This window comes from Rhea pennata, chromosome 2 (genome assembly GCF_028389875.1).
Source record: "Rhea pennata isolate bPtePen1 chromosome 2, bPtePen1.pri, whole genome shotgun sequence".
Taxonomy (NCBI): Eukaryota; Metazoa; Chordata; class Aves; order Rheiformes; family Rheidae; genus Rhea; species Rhea pennata.
Genome location: NC_084664.1, coordinates 135,087,850 through 135,108,476, shown reverse-complemented (window position 1 = coordinate 135,108,476; position 20,627 = coordinate 135,087,850). Strand labels below are relative to the sequence as shown.

At 35.8% G+C, this 20,627-nt stretch overlaps 1 protein-coding gene across 1 annotated transcript in view; it reads right to left on the bottom strand.

Moving 5' to 3' along the window:
* CCDC178 (coiled-coil domain containing 178) overlaps nucleotides 1-17,652 on the bottom strand; it is a 221,866-nt gene extending 204,214 nt beyond the window's left edge. The window contains exon 1 of the mRNA XM_062568544.1: nucleotides 17,391-17,652. Coding sequence (XP_062424528.1) covers nucleotides 17,391-17,652 — 262 coding nt within the window. The remainder of the gene's footprint in view (nucleotides 1-17,390) is intronic.
* Between the last annotated feature and the right edge of the window lie 2,975 nt (nucleotides 17,653-20,627).

Here is a 20,627-nt window from a genome sequence, read left to right as displayed (position 1 = left end):
GAATTACTCACTTTAGCCTAGTTGGTTAGTAGTGAAAAACTGAAAAAGATCTTATCTGGGATCAAAATACATGGTATGGTGGGACAGACATTGTCTACCCACAAGCAGATGCAAATTGTAGTGATGGAGATGTGAATAGCTCCCAAGCTGCTGCCTTGAATTTAAAAAGAAAAGTTACTCACTTAGATCAGAGCAGAAAAACAAGAAGTGGCATGTGAAGGTAATGCCTACAAACACATGCTACAGGCATAATCTACAGAAAGTAATTTAAAATAGACAGTAGCAACCAAGGCATTAATAATAGATATGGAAATGCATCACTGTATGGCAGGGAAATAATACTGTTTATAAAGCTACGGTTGACTTTGTATTCATTTAAAGGTAAGTTATAGATTGGAAAATTCTATACCTAGGACTTAGAAATGACAGAAAAATCAATTTTAGGAAAATAAACAAAGACAAAACATTGATTTAAGCCAGCGGAGTACTTGGATCTTTGTTTCTTCTCAAGAAATACATCTTTGTAGAGGAAATATTAAGATAGGTGTCTGTATTTTTACATAATCCAGAAATGAATACATTAATATATGACTGTCAACACTCATAACCAGATATTGCCCATTAGCAAAATCACTACAAGTTGCCGTTCCATTGACTTAGTGTCATTTGCTTGCATTTTTAAAAGAATTCTTACTTCACAACAATGTAATATTATGAACCAGTATCCAGAATGGCATTCTGAAGAAAAAAAAAAAAAAAAGAAAAAGAAAAACTTTCAGTGGCTTTAGCTCATGGTAATATATGAATTTATATAGCTGCAGCCCCACATTCACATACACTCACATGCAGAAAAAAATACATATTCTTTAAATAAGTTTTTCACCTAAGAGACTTTATGAAAATTAATACAGAAAAGCATACATATTCTTTCCTATTTGCTTCACAATTGAAAAATAACACTTGATTGTGCATTTTGATCTTAAACCTATTTTACCATATACAGAGCGTTGCCAGACACATTTATGAAAGAGTTTCCCTGCTTGGTTGTTAAATGCTGGTGCTACCTAACTCAGCTGACTGAAGTTTTTCAGATGAGAGTTATTTGTGAGAAGAGTTTTGTTCACAGTTTTGGGAGGGTTTTTGTTCACAGGATTTTTTTCCTCAACAGAAAATATTATTCATATTTAACATAAGTCTACAAATATTTCCATCCTTGGAAATATCCAAAACTAAACCAGATATGACTGTAAGTAACCTGGTATAACTTTGAAGTTGGCCCTGCTTTGAGCAGTCAGGTTTCCTCCAGAGATCTTCTGTGACTGAAATTATTCTATGATTGTATGATTCATTCGATCTTTCATTCATTCATTTTTACACACTAGGGAAATAAACAAACACAAATAAAACAATAAACAATCCCTACTTCTCTTTTTCAGTTTGGAAGTGTCTTCTTTTATCTGTTCCATTGGCAGTTTCTTTAAAAATGCTTAAAATCCTATTTTGTCCTTTTTACTTTTGAAAAGGAAAACGTCTTAGAAATTTCATGAAAAATTCGAAAATTACAAAAATAGTGCTATCTTAAATTCTATTATATGAAAACAATTTTAAATGTTTAGACAAAAGACATAGCTTGGACCACTTTGATATTCATTATTTAATTTTCTGTCTCCCATAACAGCAACATTTTTCCCTGAGACCATTTCCGTGTATAAGCTCTCCTGTCAGGTGGTACTGAATCAGGACAGGCTTCAGAATATATCTTAGATGGCCACTACAGAATATAATAGTAATATCAGTATAAAACAGTAAAGTAACTTGAGACCCTGTTTCTTTTTTTATATATATACAACTTATAGTAAACAACACAATGAGAAAAACATTCAATGTAAATACCTTCCAAAGTGTACTCCTGGCAATAAAAACTATGTAATATTTTGGAATCTGTCTACAAGTTGAAATCTTGCCAAGAATTCTTTCATCTTACATCTCATGTATGACAATCAATAATATTTTTTCTTCTTTATCATTTAGCTGAAATTAAATTTCAGGAAAATATTTAGATAGAAAGAAAAGTGTCTTCATGAAATTCTTCAGTCATTTTAAAACTGCAATTGCTATATTCAAACATTCATCTTCCTTATTTGAACTGTCATTCAAAAAATCTGTCACAGAAGGTCTAAGGTCTTACAATTGCCTGATTTTGATCGGCTTTCAGACAGAAAGCAGATCAAGGATCCTACGCATTATTGCCTTGTGAGAAAGCAGTTGTCTTTTCTAACTATCAGCAGCTTTCCCAATGGTACAAAGACTTAAATCATATGAGTAGCAATGGTGACAGAGGTTCTCACAGCAGTAATGTTCTTATGCTCTTGATTATACCTTATAGATCAAACTCTTATTAAAATAGCCCTCACAGGAAAAGCACGGAGAAATTTAATAAATTTTTTTGACTATCAGAGATCTCTATTATGAATCTAATGAAATTTTAATCTAGTTAACATGTTATATAAGTCTAAAATACATGTAATTTGATAAAGTTTGTTTTAGCTGGAAAAAGTGGCATTCTTATTTCTCATCATTATTGCAATTGATTTTATTGAACAAGAAAATTACATTTTTCTATTGGCAGTATAGTTTCATAGAACAGTATCTGGTGAGAGCATAAAACTAAATAATGTGTATTTACCAGTTTTCATGAAATCATTCTAATGGTTTTCATTACAGAGAAATAGCAGCAGAGTTTTCTTCAATTTATTTTGTCTGTTATGCACATGAATGATTTTACCCACTATCTGATTTGCTTTGGAAAAGTATGTATAGTAAAAGAGCAAAAGAGAAAGGAAAAAATGGATTCCCTAATCATGTTGGTCTGTGTCAACACATAAACTATCATTGCTTTTAGTACTTGCTAAACTTTTTAAATACATTCAGAAGTCAGAGCAGATGTTTATTTTGAAGGTGAAAATGAAGCCATGTGGACTTGCCAAGAAATAACGTACTACATTTTAAAGAGATGTTTTATTTCTTTGGAGTGATTAAAAATGGACTTACTAGTTTACACTTATATTTGGATAAAGTACTAGTGTTGTTTTCAGTATCCACATATTTCAACCAGATTTCTGTATAAAAAGGTTTTGTTGCAAGATCCTGGTAGGACCTCTGAGTTAAGAAAACACTATAGCAAAAGCAGGTTAAATAAAAGCAGTTGTAAGGAAGTTGAATAAACTAGAACTAACTGGTATAATATTTGGAATTTTCAGAGAGTGCTAACATTACTTGGACTTTGACAGTGGAAATATTTTCTAGAAGCTCTTCAGTGGTCTGCCTAGAATTTTAACCAAATTAAGATTTAATAGTTTATCATTTGGATTTTTACCTACAGCTGTTGAGGCTGAGGAAGCTGGAGGGATTCTAAAGAATCAACCTGCAGGAGGCACAGCAGAGTCTTGGGAAGAGATTCTTGACTGATGAATGAGTTATGTGAAATAAAATCTAAAAATACATGCAGCTAGAGTCTGAAATGTCTATTTTAAACAAAATGTAAATATTTAGGGGGGAAATGTAATTCTGGATCAGAATATGCAAACACAATGTTGATATTTCCAGTGAAATAAGTATTTAGAATATATATTCTATCCAACTGCGAGATGTTCCTTTAATAAAGTCAATTATTTCTTGTTGATGATGTGGACCTCTTTTGCTTCAACAACACAATGATGTGATATTTTCAGAAAACAAAAATATTCCATTTCAAGTTTATCTTTTCATTTCTGTGAACTGCTCTTCTATAATGACTTCATAACATACAAAAACTAAATCTAAACAGAATGATGTTTGTTGTTACGGGAGTATTCAGTGAAGAAATATATCCACATCTTCATTTGTAGGGCTCACAATTTATTAGCAACATTTGTTCTGCAGTCTGTTTCTTAAAAAAGCAAGTGTTCCCATAATAACACAGTCTCTGGTAATTTTTAGAGCTGTTATATATATGCAAATAATCTAAACATTTACTGGTACAGGAACTTATATATCTTTATAATATCAAGAATTATATATTTGATGCATTGTGTACAGACATGTTTCTGTACTTGGTATTTCTCTATATATTTCTGTTACATTTAAATAATGAACATGCTCCTAGATATGAGAGCTTCTTTTATGACTTTCTACAAGGAAATTTCTGACCAGAGATAAGAAATATATATAATTCCTACCAGGTAAAAATTATGTTAAATAATTACACTAAAATTATTCAAAACTCTCTACTCTGCCACTCTGGATTTAATACCCATTCTCTTATCAAGTGGTATCTAATTATGACAATAGTCTGCCTCTGATTTTTTTTATAATTTTCCTCTGGGCTGAGACAGTCATATTATTTTGATAAAAATCAAAATATTTTTTCTCTTTTGCTCTTAATTCTGGGAATTACTATGACAGATACATTTTAGCAATACTCAAGATTTTAAAATGCTCTAATGTTATTGAAATATTTTTGTTAATCACAGAAAGTGATCCAGCTTTCATTTGTGATGAAAGAAAAATGTGTACTACACAAAAATAATTAAAGGTGTCAGTGCTTATCTGCATCTGATCTGCATATTTCAACGGTATCATCACTAAGTAGTAATTTCATAATTAATACTTAATTTGAATGAGAAATTAGTTTAAATAAATTACCAATGGTCCCTTAAAGAAAAATTGTCAATTTAAACAAAAGAAAATTTGTCAATTAACTTACTGCTTTCAATAAACCTAAAAGTGATATTTTATTTCTATTTTCAGCTACTCAGTTCAGAGCACCTGATAAATCTTTTGATTTTTAATGAATTTTTTTAAAAGAGCTGTTTTCACAAATAACCATGTCACTCCTGATGGAATACTGTTTTTGGATGATGATGAATGAAAACATGCATCTAAATTTATAACAAAATCTTACATGTGTTGACATGCCTTTGTTGTACTTTTACTTGTTAATAATGCTGCTCCTAGCAAATTCTAAGGTTCATGGAATAGTAGCCATGTGCTATGGAAACATGAATTTCAAAAGGTTGTGTAAGATTAATGTTCAAAGGTTATATAGTGGGTGCTAGAAAAAATCCTCACCCCATGAAGTCAACAGCAAAATTTCCATTCATTTTCTTCCCTTGAATCTAATTCTCCATTCTTTAATTTCTGTTAACATCAGTTGAAAGTTCTGTGTTGTTCTTTGAAGTATTTTGTCTCTCTTTCCAATATAAATGACACTTTCTCCTTTAGATTAAATCACTTTAAAAATACAAGAATAATTATTAAAAACACTGAGGAAATAAATATGTACCTTTGTGCAGTTCTCTTAACTGAGTTATTTTTAAATCTGAGAATATTTTGTTAAGTAAGATTAGATGTTTGTATAAAGTCTGAGTAAGAAATTGAGGAATTATTTCCACATATGTATAACGCTAACTACCATCCACTTCCTGAAATAAAGCATTTCATGTATGTATCAACTGAATTCTTCAGTGGTTTAAGCAGAGTTAGATAATGATTCAGTACAAATTATCATTCACAGTCTCATGGATGAGGGTGAAACAGAGGGTGAAATTGCAGAATTCCTTTGTTACTAACAATATTTCTATTCTTATGATCTCATGGAGAGAACATATTCTCTCTCTGCAAAACATATGAATTGCAACAACACTGTCAATATGTATAGGATGAGCACAAATCACAAACTTAAGGAAGAGCCATATCCCAGATATGGTCATAATTATTCCATAAATTGCTACAAGACACTATAAATAGTAATGACTTTCATTCCTTAGTTACAAAAATGTAACACATTATCTGAATTATTTATTTGGAAGAAGAACGTATCACTTTCCCAATAAAATGCCAGAGAACTGTTTGAAGTATAAATATCATCGGCACATGAAATACAAACTGTTCCAAATCTCAACATTTTTACATTTTCAATCAATCAGTTATGGAGCATGGAAGAAATATACTCTGTGGATTATAGAACTCTGGAAAGCTACTGAAATTTGGCCTTTAGGAAAAAGGTCAAAACTTACAAGTTTCAGATGGAATAATATTCTGAAAGCTGAAATTCCCTAATGTGGAAGATGGAACACTACTGCCAGTGTTCAAAGAATACTTACAATTTGAATTTTAAAATAACATGCCACAAAAAAATGGAAAGATAGCTGAAATAGTCAATGCATCATATTTTGTGGTATATTTTTATGACCCTCCTCTTAGTTTCTGATCACAAAGATTATTTAATTTGGCAAGTGTCTTCTTACCTTTTCTCTTTCACTGTTGATACAAAAAAAAAAAATTCTCTCTGTGTAGCTGAAGTGCTTATATTTAGTTGGGGACAAAATGAACAGTGTGAATAACACACCAGTGTTTTCTACCTCTCCCTGAAATCACATAAAAATAATGTAGACTCATTCACTACCTCTATGCTTTGAAATCAGCTTGTGTGGTCTTAATATTATAAAGCCAAATATAGTATTTATATAAGTAGGGCAAACCATGTTGGCTCCACAGCTTCTGGTAATGAAAGTATGACTAAATTTATGGCTGAATTGCTCTTCAGTATCCACATTTTGACCAGTAATACCTTCTTGAAGTGTAATTTTCTTTAAGTTAAAACTGCTCAACTTGGTTTGAATTTAAATCTTTTGACTATATTTAACAATGTTTGGTTTGGTGGTTTTCAGTCACAACATCGTAACAGTTGAGAAGATGGGAGTTTGAGGGGGCCTATGAAACTAAATGGTGCTGTGACAATTTACTGTTCTTATATTCTCAAATCCCTCAGAAAACAGCATTATTTTAAAAAATGAAATCCAGCCATACAGTTAATATTTCTTTTTTAAAAATGAAGAGAAAGATCATTGTCATGTACTGTCACTAGTATTTACTGTTATGTTTGCATCTGTGCTGAAGATTCCTTTGTACAAAAATGCTGAATTCAGTCAGTTTTGCATTGTAATAAAATTATTGCTGGTGATATCTTTGTGATACTCCAGTTGTGTAAAACATCTGGATAACCACTCTCGCTGGCCAGCTGACAGCTTTCTCCCACTCAGTCACTGACACAGTGGACTATCTCATGCCACATTTTAACATTCAGCTTTCTCTAGGTATCTATATGGAAGAAAGGTGAGGTTTACGCTGGAAAAAATGTATTTTTCAAATATCATAGAACTCCCATTTATCTTAACACATATACAAATATATGCAAGTTCTTTTGTATGATGGCCTCAAAGATGAAGACCAGGATCCCATTTTATCTGATGAGGTACACATACCGAGAGATTCTCAGTGCCTGTTCTGACAAACTTTCCATTTGAATAAACAAGGAAGACAAATGGACGAAGAGATGAAATATTAATATCTGTAGTCAGAGGTGGGGAACTGTGCTAAAGGAAAAAAAAAAAAAGACTTCAAGGGATTCAAACAGGGAGCAGAGCTAGGATTAAAGTCTAGGGTTTCTGTGATAGCGCACTGTCTCAGTTAGAAAATTATACTTCTTCTATGGCTCATGAGATTCCACATATAATTTTTTACAACCAAATCTGGTTTGCAATCCTGACTGCAGCAACCACAGTTTTTCTTGTTTAACCATCCTCCATTTATTTTGGAACTTGAAACTCTTGTTCCAATCTCTTCCCCACAGAGGAAATGCCAAACGAGAAAGTCCTTTAATAATGTATGGATAACCACAAGAGTAAAGCTAGAGTAATTTTAACTGAAATTTGATCTTGTCAAAGAAAATAAATCCATTTAGCTATCTTGCTCACTGTTTTAAAAGTATAACTACATTACATTAAGTAAATAAGAAAATTCTTTCCAATTTTTTCAAGAGCAGGGATGGAGTACAATGTATACACTAAGCACCTTGTTAAATTCTCTGATTACAGCTAGACTGTTTTCTTTCTGTGTATTTATATATGTTACAACACACCTAACCAGAAGTCTAGTGCTTATTATCTTGAAGGTAGTTTTAGGTACTTTGCCTGGCCACTCATAGAAGGCATGCACGGAAACAGTGCAGGAAGAAGCATGCAGAGAATATTCATTAAAATAGGCAGACTCCAGGCACATTTCCAGACAAGAAAAGTCTTGAACAGAGCTTTGGGGTTTGTGATTTTGGATTAAGGTATTTCTGCCTGAGTCTAATTCAGGCATTGTAGTCTTTTTTGGCCTTTAAGCAGGAGAAATTTTTCTCATGATTACCGCATGGATGCATAAAATGAATCCTGCATGTAAATGTTTACAGAACTGGTCTTCAAAACAGTTACTTAATTAAAGAGACAGCATTGCATAAGTTTCAATGACTGTAGTCTGCTGATTTGGAAAACTTATAATGAACATTTTTTCTTTGAAATTACAAGGATACATTTAATTATAGGCCATACATACCTAGGACTGGATGCAGTTGCAATATATACAGTTGGCCTGCTTAGTGAGTACTGAATCATCTGAACAAAAACAGGAATCTCTATCAGGTAGTAGATTAAAAACATATCTTCTTATTTGTGCTATAGGATTCTGTTGCACAATAGCTAACCTAGACTGCTGTGCAGCACGCCATGTAAATGACGTATAGGCTGTGAGCTGGTCCCTTGCTCAATGGCAAATTTCCATCTAAGAATGTAGGCAGCATCTGTACTGTTTTGTTAAAAAAGTTTTATGCTGTGCCTTTTGCTGCTGGGCTGTAACAATCATATTCATCTACCTGAAATATCTTTATATCTGGATTGGAATAAGTGATGTCTTCTCTTCCACAATATCTATTAATATGGAATATTGTCTTATGCTGTGAAAAACTGACTATTATGCACTCCTCATACTGGTTACCTTGTTTTTCATAAATTAACAATTTAGACATTTTAAATCAAATCAAGAAAGGCATTTTCTGCACTTTGTACAAAACGGATTATTTTTGCTTTCTTCTCCCACATGTACATAAATGGCTGGCCTTGATGCAGGATAGATGCTGCGTGTGCAGCATATTATTCTTTTGCAAGCATTTCCAGTAATTACGTACAACTTTTTTCTTTCCTTTTTCATAAATTCTAGCATGACGAATGCTGAAAATAATGAGATTATTTTAATTGTCTTTTAAATGCAAATTGAGTGGACCAATCTAATCAGCTATAAAAGCATTTGATCAGAAGTGATATTCTCTTGTTAATAATGTATTAGATTCTTTCACTTCCCAAAATAACTTCCTTATAAGCCTTTCCCTCTCCTCATTGTTGAGTATAACCTAAAAGCCAGCTAGGTAAAGTGATTGATCTAAAAAGCTCATAGTCCACAAACCTTTATTGCATATTGCACACTTACAATCTGCCTAGTAACCTTTTCTTCCTGTCCCTGCACTAGTGTCAGGCTCTAAAAGCGGAAGTCATCTGCTACGCAAATCCTTAAATTTTCCAAATTAGCCTCTTTGTAAATTGTCATAATTTAGTGAAAGTGTTTTCAATCCATAAACATCACAACAGCCATATAAAGCCCAATGTAGTTATGTAGCTCCCTTGTAGTTCTGACAATGAACCTTAGTGGGTTATAATTTTCTGGAAGAATGCATAAAATCATCTGATTATGTGTTTAATTCATTTTTTGAAATATTTTTTTAAAACATAACTTTCTTTGTCCAGAATTTGAGAATTTATAAGCTCACATTTTTAAGAGAATATTGTAAAAGAGTAGAGAGAGATTAGGAGATTCAAAAATAAATTTCCATTAATTATCTCTATACTTTTCTACAAGGTCTGTTAGGAATACAGGATAACTGCTACACTCTGGGTTTTTTTTAGTAATAATTTGTAAAAAAATAGATCCAGACACAACAGATATGCATCTCCTCCATGGGCTCTTTGCAGTCCAGCCAAATATTTTCCAGCATAAGTACTATCTGCTGCCATGCTGGAAATCTGCTTCTGCTAATGTTTTAGCATTTTCTTAACAAAACTATTCTCCTGAACTTAAGAGGAATACTCATACATTTTAAATTGAAAAAGTTTAGATCTGAGAATAGTAAGGGCTTCAGACTTCAGCTTGCTTTAAATTTCAAACTGTTATGGGGCCAATACATCCCAATTAAACTGTGATGTGCCATATGGTTTTGCAGCCTATAACAAGCACAGAGAGCTGTATATACACAACAGAAATTAAAGTTTTAAGTCTTCACTATAGTGGGAAATTGTTCCTTATTAAAAAGTGGTAAAAAAAATATTTTCTTTATCTCTAAAGGGTCTAAGAATAAGTGATCTATGATCTGTGGTTGAATAGCTGGACCACAAATTGATGGCTCAAAGGAATGGGATAATGGGCATAATGGGAGTAATGGGAACTTATGGGCATAAGTTTATCTGAGAGATATAGCAGAGGGTAGCTGAGGACAAAAAGGCAGGAAGACAACTAAGGAAAGTAAGCATTAAAGCTCTGACTAAAATTTTTAGCCTCGTTGTTCTGATTAGTATGTTTTTAGTGAAGACTCTCGGTTTTTGCATGATACTCTTAGAGTATTTAAATATATGATTTTACAGTTTTAAAAGGTATATAACCATCACATGTGCATAATTTTATCTCAAATATATAAATTCTTTTTGTTATGATGCCTATAGAACAATGCTGAATGTGGTAACCACACCACAAATACTCTACCAAAGGGACTCTATCAGTCTCTGCCTCAAGTTTATAATCCACATTTTATACTCATAAAAAGAAAATATTGTCATTCCAATAACTACTTTATTTGGCCTTTGTTTGGCTTTTATAATGCTTAAATTCAATTAGCTAATATATTATAAATTAAACTATTCTGATAAGCAATTATGTAAAATGGCACTGAATTTGCATGCATTTCCTTGAGTGCAGTCTCTTGCAGGGTGTCAAGCATAAGTAGATTAATCTGCTAAGTTTAGGAGAAAAATCTTTACTGTTTCTGCAGAATCAGCACAACTCAAATAGAGAAAACTAATATAATACATCTAAAACAGAATCATTTATTGATTTCTAATAATGCCCAAGTTTTATATATTCTGTGGTATCACTGAGGTTTGATTCCATGGCCGTAAGGGAGCAGCAAAGGAAAAAAACCCCACCAACATGTCTGCAGCAAGCCTCGACTAAACACACAAAGAGAGATCCCCAGACTGAATTTTCTCTTCTTTTTGCATCAGCGCATCTGAGAAATGCCCTCTGCTGTTTTTCACCAATACTGCATTTTGTGAGTCTGTGTTGTAATGTGGTATCATTAATAAACTAACATTTTGTTATCAATGTGCTATTTTTTTATTTTTGCCTAACAGTTTCTAAGGCATGCAGATAGTTATCTGGAGCTAGTAGGACGCTGACCAGACTGTCTTGTGCCATTGTCTTGTAATGTGGAGAAGGGGAGGTAATCTTTTACGAGGAAATAATTGAAAATATTTTTACATTGCTCTTGGCAAGCAAGTGCAAGCAGGTAAGAAGCATTCTGTACTTATCCAAAAGATAAGTCCTTCTCCCCAACAATCTTGAGAGACAACATATATTCTGACTCCCCTTTTCATAGGATTCCAGAGTTTTGCACTTACAAAGCCAGATTTGAACTGCAGATCCTTAGTAAAAAATGATCTGTATTATTTTTCTTTCTGTTGAACTGCTTGCTTTATATCTGATTGTGCTACTACTTCAGGTTTACATCTCTTCAACCTAGCAACATTTAACTTAGTGTAGTTTTGATTACATGGTACATTACTCCTTAAATTTGTAATCAGTCCATAGACAAGGTTTTCCAAGTTTATCCTTCCAGGTTAGCTGCAAAGTCTTTTTCAAAACTCTATTGAACATTGTTCATTGGCTTGATGGTAACTCAATAATGACCTTTTATATGCATTTCCCTTTGTCAGAAAAACTTCACAGAACCTAATTCTTCCAGCTCTCACTCTTGGTTGAAAACAGACAAGAAAATGATCATAGTAGCAGATGTCACACAATGTAAATGCTGTGTTTGGTCATTTTGTGATATCATCTATCAAGAAAGGTATGGGACAGGCTGTAATGGTAGTGTGTGAGTCACTTGTCTTAATTCTGATGAGTGACATGAGATTTTATGGACGCTTCAGACATTCATATCCAGTTCTGGCCACCAATACTTGTTCTGTAATTGTTGGTTTGTACTGACCATCTCCTTATCATAACCTACCATGAGCAAGATGTATAATTTTTGCTTGTAATTAACTCCTCTGGAGTTGTATCTTGGCAACTCCTAAAAAACTCCATACACCTTGATGTGACATTTTATCACATACTTATCTTGTAGGTGACATTTATTTTGTTGACTAAAATGTGGTTTTAGAATAGCGTCAGTGTATTTGGAATTTCTGGATCACCTTCTAGAGAAGATATATAATTGCTGTTAAATTGGATACTACAAGCAAACAGCTTCAATTTTTTTCTCTTGTAATTGCAGCAACCATATTTCTAATATGTGCAGCAAATTCCTTCTAATCAACTAGATAAGCATCCGAAAAAGAGCAGATGAGATAAACTATCAGCTGCTATGCTTTCGATTTAACTAAACTGTGTCATACAAAAAAGATAGTAATCTTGCTAGCCATCTAGTTCCTGCTCCTGAGTCTTTCTGTTGTTAAAAGAACCACCAAAGAGGTGTAATTTGTATGCAGTTCAAACGTAATGCCTCAGCAGTAGGTTCTCTACTTTTCTGTAGCATTCACTTTCTAACATTTTTCTGGTATCTTATGAACTGTTCTTGGTAGGAATTGCCCTCACAGATTGGTGTAGGAGTGGCTCCACACTCATACTATGAACAAGTGATAGCCAACAAGACTTAGGTGAAGTACTGCCTGGAAGATGGTTTGACTGAAATTACGACTGATTGATAGACTAGTTAAACTGGGGATATTGCTGTGCATATACTGAAAGGTATAGCAGGCTAGCTATAACTGGATTTATTAGATCAGCTGCAATGCCAGGAAATATCTGAGTGTTTATCTGTCTTCCAGAGGGCTAGAGGGGAATAAAATACTTGCCCTAGGCTTATAGTAGTTGGCCATCCCTGTGCTGAGACAAAAAAATAATGACAATTGTAAACACTGAAGCCAACAGTTTAAAATACTGGCTATATAAAGTCAAATATTTAATTGTTCAAGAATTAGCTGCAGTAACTTATGTCCAGGATAAATTTTAAGTTTAACAAAATAGTAGAACAGTTCTACAACTAATGCATAGCTAGGAATAGACAATGTATGCCTTGATTTGAGACCTAAAAAAGAAAATCATTACTATAATTCCTGATATCTACTACACGTACTACAAGTTTTTTTTCAGCCTCAACTGAGAGATGACATCCCTAAGAAAAACTAGTCTGTGCATCTGATTTGGTATTCTGCAAAATTCAGCTTCAGCCCTCCTGTACAGACATGTAGAAGTACACCCTGTAGTATTTCTTTGTGAGGTTCAGGAGTCTTTCCAAATACAACAACATATCCAGATAATATTAGATTCTAGGCTCATTATTAAGAATTATTGTCATATTTGAAAAGCTCTGGATGTTGATTCAAGTCCATATGGCACATGATTAAAAGAGAAAAGTCCATTAAGGGTAATAAATACTGTGAAACTCATACTGTCTGAAAAATTAGTAATATGCATTATTTAAATCAAGAGTAGAAAACATACTGCAAATACTATGTTTACATACAAATATACATTTCTGTAAATGGATGGCTGTCTGTCACAATGTCATTAAGTTCACAAAAAAACAAACATTTCAGCTTTCTTTTTGTCAGTACTGTGGTAAAACTAATTCAGAAAATGCAGTGTTTTCATTAATAGCATTCTGAGCTAGGTTTATTTTTGTTGTTTTTTAAATCTTATGTCTCAGTCTCCCTCACTGAATTGTGATATATGAAATATAACTTCCATTGTAATGGTGGCACATTAGATTAAACTTTAATTTCTGTAAATACTCTTTTGTGAAACTGGAATTTGCATTGTACCACTGTTTGGTTGTATTGAAGCAATGCATCCAATATATGTTTGCACATTCAGTGCAGTTTAGAGATTTCTGCTTAACAGGAATATTACTATGCACAATAAAGAATTTGGCAGTAGGCATCTAGAAATTGTATTTATAGGCAGGAATCAACATGAACAAAGTTGTTTTTCAGGTGGTTCATTAAATACATCAAGTGTCAAACTTCTAAGGGTACATATATTCACTGGGTATGAAACTCAGAAGTTGTTGTCCAGCATTATTTTAGAAGCCTATGGCCATTCTTCTGATTTGACAAAAGATAACATGACACAAATGCATCTATATCTGTTTCTATTTATGGTCAAACAGTAATATCTGGCACTATACCTTCACATTAATATTGTTCAAGTAGAATATTATCATATATTTTAATATAACATCTTTATGCAGTTTTTCATAAATTTGCATTTGCTGGTTATCCAATGTGAATTACGAAGTGGTGTGAAGGTAGTAGTAGCATATATATATGTATATATATATACACACACACACACACACACATTTATATATATATATACACACACACAGAGGTATATATACTATATATATTTTTTACATATATATATGTGTATGCACACACACACATGCAGTTCCCTGAAATCATGACTCTGAGATGCAAACATTGTAATGTTGTATGCTGAGCTTTTAGCCATGCTTCCAGATGCAATTTGAATAGAGTGTGCAAGCTTTTCATTCTCAGTTTTGCTATTGTCAATTTGGTTAGAGTAACAATGGTCCTGCAATGTCAAGTCCTAATCATGCAACGAATACTAATCAATAGGAAATGTTTTCTTCTGTAAGCCAAATTTGACCGCCTTCTGCTGTGCTTCTAGACTTACACATGATCATCAACTTCCTTAAAGCAGCAACATACTGGTCTGTTGATTTACCTGGTTTCTGTGTATGCTGTCATTGTTTATAGGATTCAGCTACAACATTTATTGAAGAAAATTATTTCATTTCAAGAGCACAGCTTCATTTTTTTATCTTGAGGAAAAGTGAGCAGAATGCACATTGGCTCTCTGCTCTGACATAGTAAAGAGCAGAGATGGTTTTGTTTCTTCAGCAAGGTCAGAGCCATTAACTGCAAGCATATAACTTCCAACCCTTTGCATCTGAACAAGGAACTTAGGAGCATATGCACTTTGTCAGAATGATGCAGATGAACTCAATGGTAGCACTTGTCTAGTTTCTGCAGTAGTTGAACAGAAAGGCTATAACACTGAAAAGATTATTCCATGTATCCATAGAAATATTAGATGAAAGCATGACTACAACAGGCAATAGTACTATGCAACAAACCAATCAAAAATAATTAGCCCAGACTTAGGGGGTCCCTGACTTTCCCTTTGTCTGAGCAATGTCCTCTTCTGTCCAACACCAACCCTGCAACACCAAAATTCTCCTGAAGTAATGGAAATTCAATTCATGTTATGCATATGGTGTAGTTTGTTCTGCCACAGGATTATCATCTAACTGTGAACAGACAGGGAACTAGTGCGGAACATTTCTTTAAGTCTGAAAACAACCTGAAACATTTACTTGTGACAGAGGTGACTGATAAACTTCTCTATGTATTTTTAGTTGTGTTGCAGTTTCAATACTGAAAACCATGATGTTGTTTCAAAGGCAGGCTTTAATTAACTACTTAATTACTAAAAATTTAGGTTGTTACCATGGGGGATGAGATGGGAATGAAATGTAAAACTAGGAAGTTACTGAGGGAGAGGAAATGCAAAAGAAAGAAAAAGGAAGTAGGAAAGAGGCATAAAAAGCAGAAAACAAAGAAAAAGAAACAAAACATAGACTTAAAAGTTATACTAACAGCAAGCATTTCCTTCCTGAAAGTGACAAAAAGGTATTAAGTAAGTTACAAATAAAGTCTAGGAACATGTACCTGTTCCTACAACTGAATGATTTAAGACATTTTTATACTGCCTAACTCTGTTGAATGCGAAATATTCCAGTTTCTACAGCCTTCTCCTTGGGAAGATTTTGAGGCATATTCAGAATTCTTTGGTTAATTCTGAGGAAAAAGTAAGCAAGCAAGCAACACAATCAGGAGTCCAAATTGAATTTCAAAGCAGCTGCTTCAATAGCAACTCTGTTTCATTAAAGATTTTATTTTCGTTTAAGTAGAAACGAATTATCAAGTCTGGAAAGGTGTCGTTATGAAGAACTATCTTCCCTGTATCATATCCAATTATAATATAAAGATCAGGAATAGGACATGTCTTCAGTTGGAACGCTGTATACCATGTGAGTGCTTTTCTGAATGTTTTGAGAGAGTGCTATCAGGTAGCCACTTCCACCTCATCTAATGCTACCTCATGTACTTTTCTAGATAAAACAGCCTTAGAATAGCAATAGTTGGGAGTGATTTTTCTTCTGGTGAATTGTATGCTTCTGGGTTTTAATACGCAGTTTTTACTGTTATCAAAATCAAGAAGGCAAGGCAGAACATTGGTGTTACTAGGAGAGGGAAGAAGGAGGTAGCAGGGACAGAAAAGATGGATACACACAACCTGAATAATTTCAAACTCATTTCAGTCTAAACAAAAAAGCCAAAAATATTTCAATAGTATTCCAAAAATACTTCAGTATTTGGGGAGTAAATAGGGGAGAAAACTCATATCAAAATATCCCATAAATCAAAAAGGTGTATTAAATCCATAGCTTTACATTTCATAGATATCTTAATCCTGAGTTATCAAATAAAACAAAATATCCTTCAGCAAGCTTATGAATCTAACATATCAGCTGCTTTGACTTTGTTTACACTGGAACAAAGGGAGTTTTCTCCTACTCTGACAAGAAAACAAGTTGCAGATACGGATCTTTCTGAACTGACAGCAATTTGGTTGGGGCTCGGTTTGTCAAATTTTGGGTTGTCACTTGGGAGTGAAAATTCAGATGCTTCCCTGCGTTCAGTGTGGAATTGTTGAGACATAAGTAAATCCTGTGGTGACAGAAGGACAAGTCGTCTCAGAGCCGTCTCCACACACATGCACTAGTGCAGCTAACCGGCTGCCGGCACCGCTCACGGATTAGCGATCCTGTTTTGTTTCAGAGGTGACTGGACTGCTTGTTTCCCTCCAAGGCCTGGGGTAATTTGAACTGAACTGCTAGTAAACGCCAACATGGAGACTACAAACACCGCTCAAGTGGAGTCACTCGAGGGCCAAGCCCTATTTTAAGCTAGGTTTAACACTTTCAGAGCGACCAGCCGAAAGGGGAAAGAAATGCGCTGTAGCTGAGGAGGGGGGAAGGGGCTGCAGTTCAAACAGCGGCGCCGGGTGAGGCGCAGCGCTATGAATAACGATTCAAACCGCCGGCGCCGCACCGACCCTGCCCGCCACAGCCCCGCCGCCCGCGCAGACGCCCCTCGCGCCACGCCGCGCTGCACCACGGGAGCCGTAGTCGGGCCCCGGCCGGCGGCCCCCTCCCCACTTCCCCCAGCGCGGGTGAAGCGCGGCGCCGCGGCTGCTCTCGCGAGGTTTGGCGGAGGGCGCGCGCCCGGGCGGCTTCCTCGCGAGGGCGGACGCCGCCGCCGCCGCCGCCGCGGGGATGTTTGGTGCGGTCGCCATTCCCCCGCGTGACGTCATCGTGCATTGTTGTGAGCGTAGCGGAGCATCCCTCAAGCTGTCAGCTGTGCCGCCGCCGCTGCGGGGAGCCGAGCCGGCCCGGCCCCCTCTTTCCTCCTCCTCCTCCTCCTCCTCTTGCCGCTCCTCCTTCTCCGCCTCCTCCTTCCCCCGCCCCTCCCGCCCCGGGGGCTCCAGCGCTCGGTGTCACCGTATCATTGTCCGTGCGGAACACCTCCGGGCCCCCCGGCCCCCCCGCGCGCGCCCCGGTCCGCCCTTCCCCCCGCCCCCCCCCAGAACCACCTCAATGAGATGCAAACATGAAAGACAAGAGGAAGAAGAAGGACCGCACCTGGGCCGAGGCTGCCCGCCTGGTAGGTGCTGCGGCAGCTTTGTATGTGTGTGCGTCGCGCGCGTCCCGCCGCCGCCGCCCCTGCCCGCCGCCAGCCCCGCGCGCAGCCCGCGGCTTTGTTGTTGGCAGTTGGGGCCGTTGGAGGGAGCGTTCGGGGCGTGTGTGTGTGGGGGGGGGGAGAGTGTGAGCGTGTGTGTGAGTGTGTATGGAGGGGGGCTCGCCCCCTCCCTGCAGTGCCGGGGCAGCCCGCTCCGGACGCGTGTGTGTGAGACGAGCGAGCGGTGCGATCGGCCCCTCTGCCCTCCTCCCGTCCCCGGCTGGAGAGGAGGAATAGCTGCATCCCTTCTTCGGTGTATGTGTGAGGAAATGCCTACTCTTTTATTCGTTTGCCTGTGTGTGTGTGTACGTGTGTGTGTGTGTGTGTGTGTGTAAATACTCAGGGATTGTTTCTATCTGAGTTCATGCATCACATATCCCAAGAAAGTCCATTCTTTTAATTACATAGAAAAGTGAGATATCTGAGGATATCCCTAACGTCCCTTTAGTGTGGACAGGAAGACTGGGGTGAGGGAGAAGGACATTAGCGAAAACTATCTTGGGATTCCCGTTCACCCTCTCTGCATACCCCACCGAGCAGGGAAATATCCAGGGTAATCGATCCTGTTTCTCAAAAGGCTCTCTCGCTCTAGGGACCTACTCTGTTCCCATTTCATTTGGAAACTGTCTCCCCTTTCCTACTGTATCTGTTTCCATGATTCCGTATTATCATCTGCTAAGTGTAATAGAACGTATTGTTTATGTTGCATTTCAGTTTCAGACTATCTATGGGTTCTCTCTTTTCTAGGAATTTTCCAATAAATTGTCTATATATACACAGTACAGCATGTATAGTTGTACAGTTTCGTATGTGTGTCTTCTGCAAAGTTGGGTCTGGTTTAGCTTCAGTTGATGCATTTATATAGAAAGAATACAAAGCTAGAAAGATACGCTATTGCGTATCTTTCTGTTGCTTTTCTTTTTTTTTTTATCCACATCAACTTTAATTTTGTCTGTTCTTTGATACAGACTTAATTGCTTAAGTAACATGTCTCTCATAATGACATCAATTTTTGATATACTGATGGTGTTATTACTTGTTAAGTTGTGAAGCACATTTCTTGTAAAAATGTTTTTTTACCCTGAGGTATGAATTCCTAGATAGGAAGTTCAGCCTTTCTTTAATGTGTAAGTAATTATAAAGTATTAGACGGATACTACCTATAGATGTCTCTGTCAGCTGTACCTAGATATTTTCATATGTTTGGTTAGTGCTAGATTCTGATAACGTTTGCTGTACATCCTACAAAATCTTACAGTAATTCAGCTTTGATGAGGATGTTCTGATATGGATATGTTGATATTTGTATAAAAAAGCCCTTTACTCAGAAAATGAAATGGTGCCACATTCTCACAGTGTCACTACTATCTTTTATTTTTCATAATTCTAACAAAAGTTACGTGCACTAAAACACTCACCTTTGCCAAAATAATGATGATAGTGAGTGTTATTACAGTGCTTGCTTCTTCATGCTTTAAACTGGCAAGATGTATTCGAAAGTCTATAAAATACACTAAGTGCTATTCTAACTTTACTCTTTCAAGTGATTGCTGCAGTTGCCACAATAATCTGTCTTTTGTTTGACAAATGCACATAAAAGAATTTTAATGTGTATCTATTAAAATCATTATTTCCATGTGGAAAAGTTTAAAAGCCTCTGGAGAACAAAGGCTGAACCACTGCTGAGGAGAAGGACTAAGACTTTCTTTTATTTTCATGATGTCATATCACCCCACACTCCCCCCACCACCACCGTGAATGGTCTTGATTTGCTAAAATCCAGTAAAATGATACATTGCTGTATATAAGGATCAGAGATGCACAGAGTCTACAGTGTGGTATTTTGTCTAGCCTGTCAGCATTGCCAAGTTACGGAGAACCTTGTCCCAAGTCTGTTTCTTAGGTTAATGATACATATTACAGCTTAGACCAGCTACAGTTTTGCACAGGGCTTTTGCTAGTGTAGTGATTCATGTTTGCAAAATGTGCTGAAGGATTGAAGCAAAAATTGCCAATCCTTATGGTGTTTTATATTAGGACCTTGATGGTTCATTATGACTTTGTTTTTCTGGGGATATATCAATAATGTATTACTGCAAGGTTTGATTAAATCAATTTCTTTCCAACGACAAGTAAACAATAAAGTGATTGATACATACTTACAAAAAAACGACTCATAAGTTACCTAGATCAATATGTTGTAAAACTGTATATTACTGAATTGTTTTTAGGAACAAGAGGTAGAATTAATATACACAGCAAATGTATGGATATTTATGTGTTAAATTTTCTACAAAAGACCTTACATTACAAGAGTGTTGGCCTTTCAAAAAGAAGTACTTAAAAGTTATAAAATGACAAAGTTAACATTGCTGGGCATTGCTTTTTCAAATGAACTCTGTTCTGTTGTGCATGTTCATGTATTACAATCCAGACTGTAAATGGCATTTTTGCATGCTAGTTGCCCTCATACTTCAAGCTCACTCACTAAAGCAGCTGATTTTTCATTTTCTTTGTTCAGTGTGAGGTGCCATACTTCTATTTTCTCTA